The 16266-nt window shown below is 50.8% G+C and overlaps 1 protein-coding gene across 3 annotated transcripts; it reads left to right on the top strand.

The window, feature by feature from the left end:
* Window positions 1-1376: 1376 nt before the first annotated feature.
* Window positions 1377-15810, top strand: EEF2KMT (eukaryotic elongation factor 2 lysine methyltransferase). Of its 3 annotated transcripts, XM_032327888.1 has the most exons (8): window positions 1377-1490; window positions 3997-4059; window positions 6124-6204; window positions 7570-7671; window positions 11541-11674; window positions 11756-12051; window positions 13437-13586; window positions 15544-15810. In XM_032327888.1, the coding sequence occupies exons 1-8, from the start codon at window positions 1395-1397 to the stop codon at window positions 15642-15644; spliced, it is 1023 nt and encodes a 340-aa protein (XP_032183779.1). In that variant the 5' UTR covers window positions 1377-1394; the 3' UTR covers window positions 15645-15810. The 3 variants fall into 3 exon arrangements, with proteins under 3 accessions (XP_032183779.1, XP_032183780.1, XP_032183781.1); XM_032327889.1 differs by lacking the exon at window positions 3997-4059; XM_032327890.1 differs by lacking the exons at window positions 1377-1490; window positions 3997-4059 and adding an exon at window positions 4664-5105.
* Window positions 15811-16266: the final 456 nt, after the last annotated feature.

The following is a 16266-nucleotide window of genomic DNA, read 5'->3' on the forward strand; positions in this document are numbered from 1 at the left end:
TCTCTTGTTCTCATAGCTGAGCAGGGCTCAGTGTTTTTCATCTGAAATGGGTAATAAGATTTAATCTGCACCCTCATCTACCTTCTGCAAGTATATTTAGCAAATTAGCTCTGGACTCTTCCAAATGGAGTTTTATGAGAGATGCGCTGAAGTGAACGTGCTAGGCTTTGAACACAGCTCAGACTCCGCAGGCAGCGCCCGCGGGTTGCTGTCTACCCTGCCTTTCACTCCAGGCACAGTGCCTAATGGAAATATTTTTTTTTCTTTTCTTCCCCATCCCCACCATCCCCAGCAGCCCCCTTACTCTCCTTTCATACCCCCTTCCCTACAAAGTCAAACTTCTACTCTAAGTCCTCCCTCTTCCGGGAGCTCCACCTGCACGACAGGTATTGCCAAGCCCGTCCACACGCATCTGTGTGGTAGTTAGTGCGGTGCCTACTTCTGCGCGAGCTCCTGAGCCCCCGAAGGGCAGGGACCACTCCTGGTTTTCCTCACGGTTGCATCCCCTGACAGCACTGGGTACGCAGCAGGTGCTTAATAAGTGTCTGGTGAAGACAAGACTGGATGGGTTAGGGGCAGATCCAAAGGCCGGAGGAGTTGGGGGGGTGGGGGGCAGTCCTGCCTGGTGTTGAGGGGGTCATGGAGAGGACATGACCTCAGGCTGACCTTGCCAAGCTCCTCGCGCCCTCCCTCCCGACTCTGGAGAGCACCTCAGCGCATGGCTCCCACCACGGGGGCCGTTCGAGGTCGCCGTGGCCGGAACAGGGCACCGTGCTGTGGAGAGCACCCGGACTGCGGAGAGGATTAAACCCCGCACGGCTTCCAGGGGTAGGTTTAAGAATCTGGCAGAGGGGCGCACCTCACAGCCCTCCAGTCATCTTGCGGCGCCCTGGTGGGTCAGGTCTGAGAACCTAAGTTCCCTCGCCCATTAACCGCGCCACCTACCCACCCGGAGCGGCAAACCCGCACCTTGTCTTGAAGGGGCGGCGACGGCATGAGGCCGCCAAACACCCGCCTGAGGACGCAGCCTTGGAAAGTTTGGGCCGTCAGCCTCCTTCGCTCCCAGGTGCAACTGGGAGAGGGCTACGCATCCGTCCACTCGGCCAAAAAGACCCTCGTGAAGGCGACGGAACAACGAGAATGTTACCTTGCCCTTCGCCTGACTGGAAGCTACCAGAGAGCCGTAGCCTCCCGCCTGCCCTCTCTTGGCGCCAAAACCCTGACTCCTACCTTCAAGCCCCAGGCCCCGCCCCGAGCCAACCGTGGCCCCGCCTCCCCACCTCCCACACTCCCGGCGGCTCCTGGCCCCGCCCCCGGCCCCTGCGCAGCGCCTCGGTCCCGCCCCTCTGCCGCCCCGTCTCCCGGGCAACGCCGCGGACCCGCCCCGCCCCGCCATGGCGCCGGAGGAGAGCGCGGAGGCCGCGCGCCTGCTGCCGAGTTTCGAGCGCCGCTTCCTGGCAGCGCGCACACTGCGCTCTTTCCCCTGGAAGGTGGGCGGTGGGGCGCGCGGAGGGAGGGCGAGGGGCGGCAGTGGAGGGGTGAGGGCTGGGCGGGCTCCGGCGCCGGACCCGTTCCCCCCCGCCACGTGATGTTCTCGGCTCCCTCTCTGGACCCGGCCGCGCGTCGGGTTCTTGTCCCCCGGGCTCCGCCGGGGGCGCGGGCTGGCGGTGGGCAGCAGGAGGCACACCTGCGCGAGTCTGGGGGGCCCAGCCTGCACTCAGGCTTCTGCTCCCTCTTCCCCTGGCCCTTCCCGCCCTTGGCTGCCTTTGCACAGAGTCCCCGAATTCAAGAAATGCGGGGTTTCCTCCCACTTCCCTTTGTCACTCTGGGGTTAGGTCGGACAATTCACGATAAATTTCATTACTTTTTTTGTTTAGCCAGTTGTTATTCTAGCCATTGCTGCTGCCCATTTTTTAAAGACTATCTTTTTTTTTTTTTTTAAGATTTTATTTATTTGACAGAGATCACAAGTAGGCAGAGAGGCAGGCAGAGAGAGAGAGAGGAGAAAACAGGCTCCCTGCTAAGCAGAGAGCCCGATGCGGGGCTCGATCCGGGATCATGATCAGAGCCGAAGGCAGAGGCTTTAACCCGCTGAGCCACCCAGGCGCCCCGCTGCTGCCCATTTAAACAGTCAACGTCCTCAGGACACCGGGAGACCAGTTGTAATGAGCGCAATGACCAAGTTCCAGACGCCACACCTCCCGCCCTTGCCAGGCCTCGGTGTTCTCATCTGTACCATCAGCATTGGACAGAACCCTCGCAGAGGCAGTTTGAGGCTCTTATGCTTGTGATGGAAGAGACAGGGCGGTGGGGAGGGGGGTATTGTTTCAAAACAGGCCAGAAGAGAGACGAAAGAAGTCTCACCTTCCCTGCTCTGGAGACCTGCCCTTCTTGCACATGGAAATGACCATGGCAGCAGCTTCCTTCTGCCAATGCAGGGGCTCTAATGATGCTGCCTCCTTCATAATTCATGTGCGATGAGCTCACTGGGATGACTCAGATTGGGTACATATTCCTCCCCCAAGTCTGCCCCGTCTTAAGGGATGATGGTTAGTCATTTGTGCCTCATTGACCTAACCCATTTAGCATTCTGAGAGATCTTGCAGATCAGAAAGGAATATTTTTATATTTAAAAAATTATTATATTATATATATATAATTATATTTTAAAAATAGTTCATTTCTTTAACCCAAAATGTAAACCTTCATTACAGCATGTATGTGTCGAATTCAATATCAACTACAATTATTCACAGGAAATGAGTGCTTACTCTGAATCAGGCCCATGATAAATGCTTACTTAGACTGGCCCACAACAGTCGTGTGGTGGGTACTATTACTACCATTCACATTTGACCAGAAAGATTGCTTGATTAGTAAAGAAGTAGAGTGCGGTAGTGGGGGAGCTCAGGCCTGGGATCCAGCCTGCCTGTTTTGAATCCTGGCCAAACCCCGTACAAGTTGTGTGACCTTGGGCAAGTGACTGCATTTCTCCTATACCTTAGTTTTCTTATTAAGTGGGAGATACAATGATGGTGCTGGTGTCAGAATTACAGGAGATTGAAGCACCCGAGTCAATGTCCAGGTCATGGTGAGGTGGGTGTTAGCTAATATTTTTATTCCACCACCAAATATTTACTGAATGCCTTCTGTGAGCCAGGCACCAGGAACCAGCAGTACATATTACAGATGAGGCCCTGGTTGGATGGGAGAGCCAGAGAATAAACAAGTAAATGAATAAGCAAGAAGACACCAGGAGATGACGGTGGCTGTAAAGTCAATGAAACAGGGAAATGTATCATCAAAGTAGGGGGAGTCAGGAAGGCCTCTCCCAAGAGGTGACATTTGAGCCAGAACCTGAACAGTAAAGCAGCCCGCTATGGGAAGGCACTGCCAGTGAGAACAGGCTGCTGCACTTGAAGAATGGCAAGGAGGCCGGGGCGGGGGGGCAGACAAGGTCAGAGAGAGGGCAAGGGCCAGGCTTATAGGCCTTTTAGAGCCTAACTCACTCTGGAGAAATGAAGGGATTTGCCTGATGTCACATACCAGCCAGGACCAGTCTGTCTGCTTCTAGAACCTGAGCTCACTGCTGGGCTGGAGTTCCCTGTCAGGGAGGACAGCATAAACTAGCCATTGTAACTCAGATGTCAAGTCCAAGGTGAGCCCATCAGGTGTCAGTGTCATTGCTCCTATAATTCCTGGTTGGCCATGTCATCCATGGAGCTGCTCTGTGACCTAAGCGAGCCTAAGCAGCCAGGGCTAATGGAGACCCAAGAGTCTGTCTTCTGATATTTTTTCTTTGACTCATCCAGGTCTTACCCAGGACTTCTCAAGTTCAGGCTTTCAGCCAGTCTGTGGCTTTCACTTCCAACTGGCTCCAGGTCCCTGGGGAGAGATCACTTAGCACTTTGCTAACATGTCCTATTGCATGTTTAATGTTCCTGTGAAAATGCCCTTGAGATTTCTCTCTCCCCCCTCCACTCTCTCTCTGAATAGAGCCTAGAAGAGAAATTAAGGGACTCATCAGGTCCTGAGCTGCTGCTGAATATTTTGCGAAAGGTAAGAATCAGAATCACCAGCCTCCTTACTTGCCCATGAAGACGTGATAGAAACACAGTGGGTGCACTTGTATCCTTTAAAAAGAAAGACACTGCATTTAGGTGGCAGCACCTCAGGCAGCTCTGGCTCTGTTGTTTTCCTAGACGAAGACATTAGAATATATAAAAATCTGCATGAGAGGAGGGAATTTGGGAGCTGTTTTAGAAATCATCCACAATGAAAACCAAGATGACAGCTATGCACTTGGTAGCTGCTCAAAGACTTTCTTCTTTACATTTACATTTAAGGAAAAAATAAGGAGGCAAGTCTTGCGCACTCATGTCTCTTCTAGATGTAGCTATGCTCTGCTTTTCCGAGGTAGGGTGTGAATTCTGAGGTACCACTGGGCAAGGGTACAGGTAAGACTGCCGCTCTGCTGGCCTTGCCCCAACCCTGACCCTAGCCATGTGGATCAAGTGGAGATCACACTGCATTTTTTTTTTAAGATTTTATTTATTTATTTGAGAGAGAGACAGTGAGACAGAGCATGAGAGGGGAGAAGGTCAGAGGGAGCAGATTCCCCATAGAGCAGGGAGCCCGATGCAGGACTCAATCCCCGGACTCTGGTATCATGACGGGAGCCAAAGGCAGTCGCTCACCCAACTGAGCCACCCAGGCGCCCCTGGCTATGAACTCTCTTAAGCATCATGAACCCTTCTGAAAACCCAAAGCTATGAATTCTCCTGTTCTAATCTCACCCCCATTAAAAAATAGGACCAGAAGAATACATTTTATGTACAAATTCCTGGGAGTTAGAGACACTACTCCAACCACCAAGCCCATCCAAGAAGCCTAGGTTAAGAATTCCTGTGTAGAGGGTGAACCAAGATCGTCCGACCACCATGTGGGGAAGATGTTGCCATGGCTAGGGGAGGCTTGAGAGCAACCCCGTCGTTCAGAACTGTAAGCTCAGAGATTCTGAGATCCTTGTCGGGCAGCCCACTCTTGATTTTCACCTTGAGGCTAAAACCTAACACCAGCCAACCAGAAAGCCCCTGAAGGGTCGTGTGAGTATTTTGTTGCCCATGAGTAAAATCATGTCCCTCCACGTGACCTGGCCCCTACTCTCACTACCCCTGTTGCTCTGCCCTCGTTCCCAAAATGCCAGGCCATGCCTGCCTCAGAGCCTCCACAAACTATCCCCTCTGCCTGGAATTCGCTCTTCCCGCTCTTTGCTTCTCTAGACATCAGCCGAAGTGTCACCCCTGAGAGCCCCCTTCCCCTCCACCACACTGCAGGCATCTTCCTCTGTCCCAGCCGTCGTAGCACTCGTCCTCAGCCTGGCATGTTAGGTCCAGGAGAGCAAGTGCCCAGTCTGCCTGTTCCCGCCGTTTGCACTCTCACCTTTTCCACAGAGCCGGGCAGTCCCTCAGTCGTCCCCACTAAAAACTAATTCATGCTGCCTGCGCTGGGCAGGAGCGGCATAGACCATTCAAGCTGCTATAAGAGAACACCATGGACTAGGTGACTTGTAAACAAGAGCAATTTGTTTCTCATGGTTCTAGAGGCTGGGAAGGCCAAGATCAAGTGTCTGGTGGGGAACCCACTTCTTCCTTCATAGACAGCTGAGTCCTCACTGTGGAAGGACTGAGGGAACTCTCTGGGATTTCTTATAAGGGCACTAATCCCACTCATGAAAGCTTCACCTTCATGACTTAATCACTCCCGAAGGCCCTGCCTTCTAATACCATCACATTGGGATTTAGACTTCAGACTATGAACTGGTGGGGACACAAACATGCGGTCTATAGCAGGGTGTTTTCTTGGGTCCATGTGCTCCATGTTCTGCCCAGAATGTTCTGTCAGCCTACACCACTGTAGTGGAGAAATTTTTTTGGAAAGGGAATTGTTTCTGAAGACTTACTGACTCAGATTCATGAGGGTCACCTGAACCCAGAACGCTTGTGTCTGTACACATCTTTTCTGAGGGCTTGAGTAATGGGGGTTGCCCTATATTCACTTGAAGTTTGTGGGAGACTTACAGTGGGGTCTGTCTAGCAACTCACATTGTGTCCTTTGTCACAGACTGTGAAACATCCTCTGTGTGTGAAGCATCCGCCGTCCGTGAAGTATGCCCGGTGCTTTCTCTCGGAGCTCATCAGAAAGGTCAGTAATGAGCATTGTCTGGTAGCCGGACAGCACCTGGGACTTGCCTGATTCTCCAGAAGTGAACTCTGCCTGGCTTGCCCGTTGGAACTCATGCCCTTTGCCTGCTCTGCAAACCCCAGTATGTCAGAGGGGCTCCCTGTGTAACTGTTCCTAGCTGGGTTTAACCTGTCAGAGGCTATGGGGGGCAGGAGGAAGAGAGGCCAGGGTGTCTCTGCCTCTGTGCTTCAAGAGGTCTCCAGCAGCAGCTGCATTTCTTCTGTGGTCCCAGCTCCCTGCTCCTTTCTCCCCCAGGCTGCCAGCCCACAGGTTCTTGACCTATTCCTGCTGTTGCCGAGATCTGGGTTGCCACACTGCCCTCTATTGGGTGTTTTAGGTCTTGCAATACCCTCTTCTCCCCAGTGAACTACCTGATGTGGGCTCTTTTCCTGACTGATACAGGATGTATTTTATTTATTTGTTTGTTTATTTGTTTATTTATTTATTTATTTTGATAGAGACACAGAGAGAGAGGGGACACAAGCAGGGGGAGTGGGAGAGGGAGAAGCAGGCTCCCCACTGAGGAGGGAGCCCGATGTGGGGCTCTATCCCAGGATTCTGGGATCATGACCTGAGCTGAAGGCAGATGCTTAACAACTGAGCCCACCCAGGTGCCCCTACAGGATGTATTTTAAAAATGAGCCCAAAGCTGCTGGGTTTCACGTTAGACTGGACGTCAGAGAGGTGATTCCTTAGTGATCAGCATCAGACCTGCTATCTTCAGCTGAATGCATGGGCCATGTCTCACCTAAGCTTAGCACATGAAACAATCCTGGCTTCTCCGTTGCCTCCCCACCTGATTCTTACCAACAGTCGTGGCCCACAGGTCTCCCCAGAACCACCAGAAGCATGGCCATCCCGCTGCTGCCCCTGTGAGGTGCACAACAGAGGCTTGCCCATTGATGAAGCCGGCCATGCCATGTAGAGTGCCCATCTTTGTGGCTTTTGCCCAGGCTCACTTAAAAGCTCCAGTTGTTTGATCCATCCACAACATCACGATGGAAGGACAGAGCTCCCTGTCACCGTCACATGGCAGCTCATGCAGTCCCATTTCTGCTGTCCTAGACTACACCTCACCCTCACCCTCTCAATACCTGAGATACCATCCAGCTACCCCACCACATGAACTTTTCATATGCCAGGTGGCTTGTATTAAGTTAATCCATCCCAAACCTCCCATCCAAATTTGGTAAAAATCCTCCAGTCAGAGAACAGAAAATAAATAAATAAATAAATAAATAAACAAACAAACTCATGGAACCCTTGTTTGATTCATGAGGGTCAACTTAACCTCTTGCCTGAAGCTCTTGCTTTGCCTACCCCCAGCACGAGGCTGTCCACACGGAGCCTTTGGACGAGCTGTACGAGGCATTGGCAGAGGTCCTGATGGCCGAGGAGCCCACCCAGTCCCACCGGAGCTATCTGCTGGTAGGAGATGGGCTCCCTCCCCGAATGATCCACACATCCACTCCTGCGCACAGAGTTGAAATTCAGACTCCAGTCAGCGTCAAGTGGGTACAAATCCTGCCCTGTCAGCTCTGAGGTCTTAGAGAAGGTCAGTTAAGCACACTGAGCCTTGTTTTCCCCGTCAGCAAACCAAGCATTTCAATACATAATAGTACCTATTTTATGGGTTGGCTGGGGGTTAAGTCAGGTCGTGCACATAATTGTGTGGTAGAGACCTGGTGCTCAGTCCTCAGTAAATACTTGATGGTGTTACAGAAGAGCAGTCTCTCTCCGCTGCCCACCGGCACCATCCTCGCTGGCCTGGCAAATACTGCAGCCCTTGGACTGGTGATACACCTTCTTGATCCACAGAAGTCCGTTCTGCACATAACACTTAGAGGGGTCTCGGGTTTTGTTTTGGGCCTTTTATTATAAAATAAAACACAGATGTAGGAAACCACATGAAATAAATGTACAGCTTACCAAATTGTTGCAAGGCAGCCACCATGGTGACCAGTACTCCAGTCAAGGGACAGAACTTTGGCAGCCAGCCCGCAGGCCCTCCGTCACTGCAAAGTGACCACCAGGGCCTTTGGAGCAGTCATTCTGTGGTTTCCTCCCACCCACATGCACCTCTGGACTCAGCACCTCTGGCACCAGCCTTTATTCTTGCCCATCAGCTCCGTCTAGTTTGAAGTCTCCCTCCACATGCAGGTCCCCCTCCAGCTGTTTCTTCCCTGGCAGTGTCTGTGTTGCTTTCCACAGGCTGGATTTACTCGCCTGTGCGTGGTGCTGTTCGGCTGGTTCTTCCGGCTCTGTTTCCCACTAACTGGCTGGTTTCGGAGGCCCGGTCAGGCTTACATCTGCTTGATCCCTTTGGCAAGAACACAAAATGGGGCTCTAGGAGACACACATCGTATCTGTTAAGATAGCAGTTATGAATGCTCAAAGCTTATTCTTTAATTCATTGGAGAATATGAAAGGGTGGTTTTCTAATTCTGTCACTTTGTTTTCATTCACTGGCTAGAGAAGTTTTACGAGATGTCTCCCTTTATCCACTGTTTGGTCACCCACTGATAGAGACCATAGAGGAGAGGCAGGATACAGACTTGATTCTTTCTTTGTCAGTGCAGTGAATTGGTTTCTTATCATACCCAGAAAGAATACAGCCCACTGCAAACCGTGTCCTTAGTGAAGCTCAAATGTGCTCTTTTCTCTCTTCTTGAATTTCTTAAATATGTTCCTCCATCTTCCTTGGTATGAAGTGTTGCTGTGGAAAACCCTGGTAATAACCTAATATTCTTTCCTGTGTATGCCCCATGCTCTTCACTCTTAAATGGCCAAAGGACTTTTCCCTTTAAAGTCCAGAATTTTAGTAGAATATATCTTGAGGTGGGTTGTTCTGGCTCAGTGATCTTGGGTGCGTTGTGGACTCCTTCAGTGTTTATCTTTTGTTTTTTAGGAATGTTTTCTTGAATTAAAATTTTTAGTATTTGTTCTTTGCTTTCATTTTCTGTGACAAAGTACCCAAAAATGGGTATCTTGAACAACAGAAATTTATTGTCTCACAGTTCAGGAGGCCAAAAGTCTAAGATCAAGTTATTGGCAGGGTTGGTTCCTTCTGAGGGCCGTGCGGAAAGGATGTACTCGCAGCCTCTCTCCTCAGCCTGCCAACGGCTGTCTTCTCATCATCTTCCCTCTATGCCTTCTGTGTACAGGGACACCAGTCTTACTGGGTTAGGGCCCATCTGATGACATCATCTTAACTTCAGAGAGAGAATCCTCTCTGAAGAGACCCTGTCTCCAAATAAGGTCCCAGTCCTGAAGTGCTGGGAGTTAGGACTTTAACATATGAGTTTGTGAGGAGGGCACATTGAGCTCCTTATAATCTCTTTCTTAATTTCTTTTTGATGTTTAAACTTTCACTACTTTCACCTTCCATTTCTCTAATGGGCTGATCTGTTTTTATGTTTTGTTTTCTTTCTCACCTTCTTCTCATGTACCTTGATGTCTGAAGTGTTTTCTGTTCTTCTCACACATTTCTCAGTGTTTGTAGTTGCCATCAGGCCTCACCCCCAGTCCCTCATACCCCCGATGACTAGAGCAGCAAGTTCTCTTGTCCATGGGCTGTGGTTCACAGCTGGCACCTGCATTTCCAGTGAATACTTGGCTACTAGGCTTCTGTCCTCGGGCCCGTTGTGCACCCCATTGTTCTCTCTCTCTCTCTCTCTCTCTCTCTCACATACACACACACACACACACACACACACACACACACACGTCTTATGTCTGTTGGTGGTTTGCCCCCACTTGTTGATACTTCGGCTTCACCTAGTTTTGTTGAATGTTGTCCATATCTCACTACTCTGTATGTGGGGATTCAGGAAGATTCAAAACCACACTCCCAGAAACCCCAGAGTGCTCCCCTTGATTTAAGACGTAAATCAGAGCATGTTGCTCGACCACCCAGAGCCTGCCAGCAGCTGTCCTTCACACTCAGACTCAAATCCTAGTTTCTCACGTGGCCTGCCAAGCCCTGCATGCCCTGCAGGCCCCCTTCTCCTCTAGTTCCTCCTGCTCTCCCTCTGCTCCAGACCCCTGGCATTCTTTGCCTTCCTTGAACTCACCAACTAAAATGCTGCCTCGGGGCCTTTGCACCTCCTCCTCTGTCTGGAATGCTCTCCTCCTAGAACCTCACATGCCTCACTTCTCCTTTATACTCACATCCCAGGTCACATGACACATACTCAAAGAGGCTGTTTCTGACCATTCTATCTGAAATAGACCCCTCCCCCAGTCTCTGTTATCATGTAGTCTTTTGTCTCCTTCATAGCACTGAAAACCTGAGAAATTACTTTTGTTTATTATGGTTTTAACCCCCATTGGCATGGAAGTTCCATAAGAACAGGGAATGACTTCATCTTGTCACATGTGAATCCCTAGCACCGTAATAGATGCTCAGGAAAAATGCACGGATGGATGAATGAACAAATAACTTCTCACAGTACACCAGAGACTGGAGTCTCCTATATGAGTTTGTGAGCTCAGAGATAACCAGAAACTGCCCGCAGGTGACTGCATGTCTGAAGTGCCCTGCTCAGATGCCCCACTTTGAAGAACACAGTTCATGTGTTCACTGCATGTTCCAGGAAACACTTGCTTTGAGGGTGACAGAAAAGTTCAAGGGTTGGAGAATTCCCAGGCCCCAGATGTTGGGTTGAATTGAGGAAGGCCCCACACACTAAGTCTTTTCATGCATAGCTCATGATGCCAGAGAGTTGTGACTTTTTGTTGTTGTTAATAATTTCAGATTCACAGACATTGCAAAAACAGTACAGAGAGGTTCCCTTTCCCTAGGTTCCCCTGTTGTAAACACGGGCCCTAACTTATACGGCTTCACTACCAGGACTCTGACATACACACCATGCATGTGTAGGTGTACCTCATTTACCACACGTGCAGGTCCGTGTGGGCACCACTACAATCAAGATACTGACCACAAAGACCTCCTTCGGGCCTCCTCTGTCCCCAGTCCCCACCAACCCCCCCCCGGCAGCCACTGATCTGTTCTCCCTCTTCACAGTCCTGTCATTTTGAGAAGGTGAGATGGATGGAATCCCACAATGTGTGACCTTCTGAGACTGGCTTTCTTTGTGCACCATTAACGTCCTCGAGACCCATGCAGGTGGCACGTACAGTGATAACCTGTTCCTTTCCATTGCTGTGTAGTATTCTGTGGCAGAATGTTCCACAGTCTTACCTACCATGCACCTGTTGTGATGTTTTTCTTTTTAAAATCAGCTCCATGTCTCCTGATAGCTTGGATTAATCCTTTCCCTGTCTCGGCCCAGCCTTCCGGAGACTCAGTCACACTCTCTGAGAGCACAGCCATCATTTCCCATGGCACCACCGGCCTGGTCACGTGGGATGCCGCACTCTACCTTGCAGAATGGGCCATAGAGAACCCGGCTGCCTTTGCTCACAGGTGACCTTGGGGTGCTGGGCAGCGCAGGAAGGCCAGTTTTCTCAGCACAATCTCAGACACAGGCCCCCTTCTCCCACCCAGGATTGTCTTAGAGCTCGGCAGTGGAGCTGGCCTCACGGGCCTGGCCATTTGCAAGACATGCTGTCCCAGCACGTACATCTTCAGCGACTGTCACACCTGTGTCCTTGAGCAGCTCCGAGGAAACATCCTTCTCAATGGCCTCTCATTGGAACCAGATACCACTGACCCTGCAAGGCACCCAGGACATAACACCTACAACTCAGAGAGCCCCAGGGTGATGGTGGCCCATTTGGACTGGGACGTTGTGACGGCCCCTGAGCTCGCTGCCTTCCAGCCAGACGTAATCATAGCAGCAGGTACTGCTTCCTGCCCCGCAGCAACTGGAACAGCTCTACCCAGCGCTCAGCTCTGGGAAGGGGACAGTGTATATCCTGCCAGGCAGAGGAATGATGAGACTTGTAGAAGTGCCACTGTGGGCCTTCAGGGAGACATCAAACTACAGGGCATGGCTCATGGATGCCCTAAAGCCACAGTCCTCCCACTTGACACAGTGGTCACATGTATTCCTGTTAAAATGGTTCCTTCAGATAAATGAACCCAGCTTTTCTCAGCAAAGCCTGTGATGGAGTGCACAGGCCCCAGGGCACCAAAGCCATCTGACCTATTAGCCAGGCTGCAGCTGAGCAGAGAGATTTTTATGTCCCTCCCTTGAATCTGAATGAAATGGCCAGAGCAGACCCATGAAGTAGGGGAGCTGAACAGCAGCCCTGCCTCCACCACCCCCCAGTCTTCAGATGTGGGGCCAAAATGGCCATGGCAGCCCTATCTTTTCAGGGCTGCAAGGGACAAGCGTGATTCTCCCCAGGACCATGTCTGATTCCTATACATGTCATAGACACCCAGCCCTGGGGCAGACCTAGGGTCGAACCACAGTGGTTTCAGAGTCAGGGAACGAGCTCTAAGTGCCCCACCCTGGTAAGCGCTTGCTTCTATCTCTACACAGCTCTGTTGCCTGATATTTGCACATATGACTCCAAGGGCTCTGCCTGCACGTCTCTGTCCCAGATCAGGCCCCTATGTCTTTCAGAGACAAGCCCCACATCTCATCTCTGAGGGCATGAGTGGGAGAAGGGCGGGCCCAGCCACTTCAGGCGCAAGGACAGGGTCCTCGACACAAGGGGTGTTTGGCCAACAGCCCCCTTGTCCTCCACTGAGTTCACCCAGTCCCCAGTCCTGCTGACAGTGCTGTGGCTCTGATCCTGGCCTACAGCCCTGAGACCTCCAGGCCCACAGTGGCCAGAACACAGAGCCCGAGCAGCACCTTCCCAAGTAAGGGTGCTGACAGGGAGTGAGTTTACCCCCTACCCCTCAGTGCAGCCAACAAAACAGCAGATCCCTGCAAACAAGAAGTCTGAGACAGAGAGCTGCTTGGGGGGTATTTCATTAAGCATCTTCTAAATAGACCATAGTCAAAGAACTGATTTTTTTTTTTTAAAGAACACCAGTGAGTCCTGGATATTTTCCATTTCATGCAGAGTTTTTCAGCAGCTTTTTTTTCTCTCCGAAGAGTTTTCCTTTTTAACCATGTCATCTTCTTTGGTCCAGTGTCATGGTTCTAATAAAGCTGCTGGTTTCCAGGCCCCAGCCCTGCTGCTGACATCAGCACAACCAGGCACCCTCTTTTCTGGATCCTGAATCCTAGAGTGAGCCCTTTTCAGTAACCTGAGTTTTTTCATTACAGATGTGCTGTATTGCCCAGAGACTGTTTTCTCCCTGATCAGAGTCCTACAGAGGCTCTCTGCTTGCCTGAAGAACCAGCAGGCTCCTGAGGCCTACATTGCCTTCACCATCCGCAACCCAGAGACCTGCCAGCTGTTCACGAGCGAGCTGGGTGAGCCCTGGGCCCTGGAAGGGGCTGCTGTCTCTAAGAAGCCACCTGGGCCCCCACACAGGACTCCAGAGAGGCAGAAATCAGCAGAGTAAAAGAATGGAGCCCTGAAAACAGACAGACAGGCTGGGCCATCAGCCTACTACCTGCCTCCCCCCCCCCCCCCCCACCCCCAGGGGCTCAGTGGAGGAGGCCTGGTCAGCAGAGGAGGCAGGCCGGGGAGCTGTGCTCGGAAGGGGAAGAGGCAGTTTATGCAGCAGTCCTAGAGGTCAGACTGGCAGTCCTACCATGTGTTTAGAGCAGGTTTCAAGGGTCTTCAGGCCCGTTTCCTGGTCTGTGGAACGGAGAAGAGAGGATGGTGAATGCCAGTGGGTGTCAGGGTAGATGAGTTCTGGCCACACAGCAGTGGGGTGCAGTCTCCAGAACTGCGCCTGGTGAACCTGGGCTGCCACTCCCCTCCCTGTCTTCATCTGTGTGGTAGGAACATCCACCTGGGAGGTGACACAGGACCTGGCATTGGGGAGCACTTGGGAACATGGTACCTGCTGCTATCACTGTATTAAGAACCCAGTAAATGGAAGAAAAACAGGGAGGACTCTGGAGGAGGGGGGCCTCTGCCATTTATACCCCAAACTGGCCCTGCTGTGGCCAGGTACTGTCCTCAGACCGGTCAGCCCCCCAGCACCACGGAGGGGTGTGCTGTCATCCTCCAGTCTCACCCATGGAAATCCTGGGGTGCATGGCGGCTAGTGACTGCCTGAGCTCCAGAGTGGAGCCAGGCAGCCGACTCCCGCCCTCCACTCTCCCACCCCACAACCACCAGCCACTGTCCTGCAATCCCGGTCACGTGCCAGGCCCAACCGGGGCTTGCTTCACACAGCCTGGCTGCAGTGTGGTACCCGCGTGCTCCCCAACCCGCCCCTCCCCAGCACAGCCCCCACAACAGCTGCCTCTATAGGCAAACACCCCCTACGTGTGCCCGTGTCCCATGGACAGAGTGCCCTGTAGCTTTGAAAAAGAATGAAGTCCTCCTTCAGACACTATATGAAAAATCTCTATACTATAGTTTAAGTGAAAAAAGCAAAGTACCAAACACCATATATATATATATGCACCCATTTTTTTAAGAGAGGAAGAGGGAGAACCCTTTTTTTTTCTTTTGTTTTTGTTTTTGAGAGGATCTTAAGCAGGCTCCATGCCCAGTGGGGAGCCCAACATGCAGCTTGATCTCACAACCCTGAGATCATGACCTGAGCTGAAATCAAGAGACGGATACTTAATGAACTGAGCAACCCAGGTGCCCCAACTCCTTCTATTTTTAAAAATAATCCTCTCCATGTTCATATGTATATAGGGAAAAATCTGAAAGAACATAGACCAATTAACATTTGTTATACTTGGTGGCAGGATTATTACAGACACACATACACGTATATTTTTTTTTTTTAACATAAGCTCTAGGCCTGGTGTGGCACTTGAACTCATGAACCCAAGATCAAGAGTCCCAAGTTCCACCGACTGAGCCAGCCAGGAACACTGACACTTGTGTACTTTTAATATTTCATTTTTATAATTACTTTCATTCATAAAACACTGATGACAAAATGATCCTTGCCAAGGGCTCTTCAGGCATCTGTGCTTATGAGGAGGATGTAAGCCCTTCTGGCGTGTATCTAGCCTCTGCCAACAGGCACCAGGCTGAGTGGTCAGGAAACCCAGACAGGTCTGTGACCTTCTAAGGAAGGTATGACCCAGAAGACAGGTGGCAAATGTGGCTGCCATGCACCATTTAAAAACTCAATTCTTGGTCCTATCCCTGAAGGCTGATTCTAGGTGTCCAGATGGGGCCCAGAAGTCTGTGGTTTGTATATACCCCCCGGCCTGTCCTGCAGCCCCACATTATATAGGTGGTGTCATGTCCCCAGACCCCACCATCCAGAGACACATGTTGTATTTCCAGGCCGAGCTGGGATCCCATGGGAAGCAGTGCCTCATCACAACCAGAAGCTGTTTCCCTACGAAGAGCACTCAGACATGAAAATTTTGAAATTAATGCTGTAGGTTTACAAACGTTTTTAAAGATCAACATGAAAATTAAATCACCATCCTGGAAAGAATTTTCATGCGCCAAAGCTGATAAAATTTTCACTGGACTTGAATGCTTGAAGAATGCTAAATTCAGAATCAGGACTGCAAACTGTGTTCTAATAAAATATAAACTATTCAAGTGGGTGCCTCTTTCTGTCACTAGTTCTAGTTCTTAAGTGAATCTCTATAAATCGAAAATGAAAATTTTTGCTCAGAAATAAGCATTTTCATTTATGCAAATAAAAACATGTATCAAGTATGTCTCCCCATCCCACCCCCAAGCCTGGACCCACGTCCCTCACGAAGCCAAGCTGCTTCAAACCCATTGTAGACGTTACAGAGCAGCAGGCTGTGGTACCTGTCCTTACAGCAGGAATGAAATACTAGGGACACAATGGGACAGATGCTAGGAGAAGCAGACACCGTAAGACAAAAACAGGTCAAAGAGATGGTGAAGATACCACACGCAAATAATAGGAAAGTAATACAGTGGGGAGAAAGAAACGCTCGGGTCATGAGTCTCTCAGATTCAGAGCCTCCAGGGAGGAAACCAGGCTGAACCAGCTTCCTGGTCCACAAACCAAGTCATTAAAAA

This window comes from Mustela erminea, chromosome 20 (genome assembly GCF_009829155.1).
Source record: "Mustela erminea isolate mMusErm1 chromosome 20, mMusErm1.Pri, whole genome shotgun sequence".
In the NCBI taxonomy this organism is placed as follows: Eukaryota; Metazoa; Chordata; class Mammalia; order Carnivora; family Mustelidae; genus Mustela; species Mustela erminea.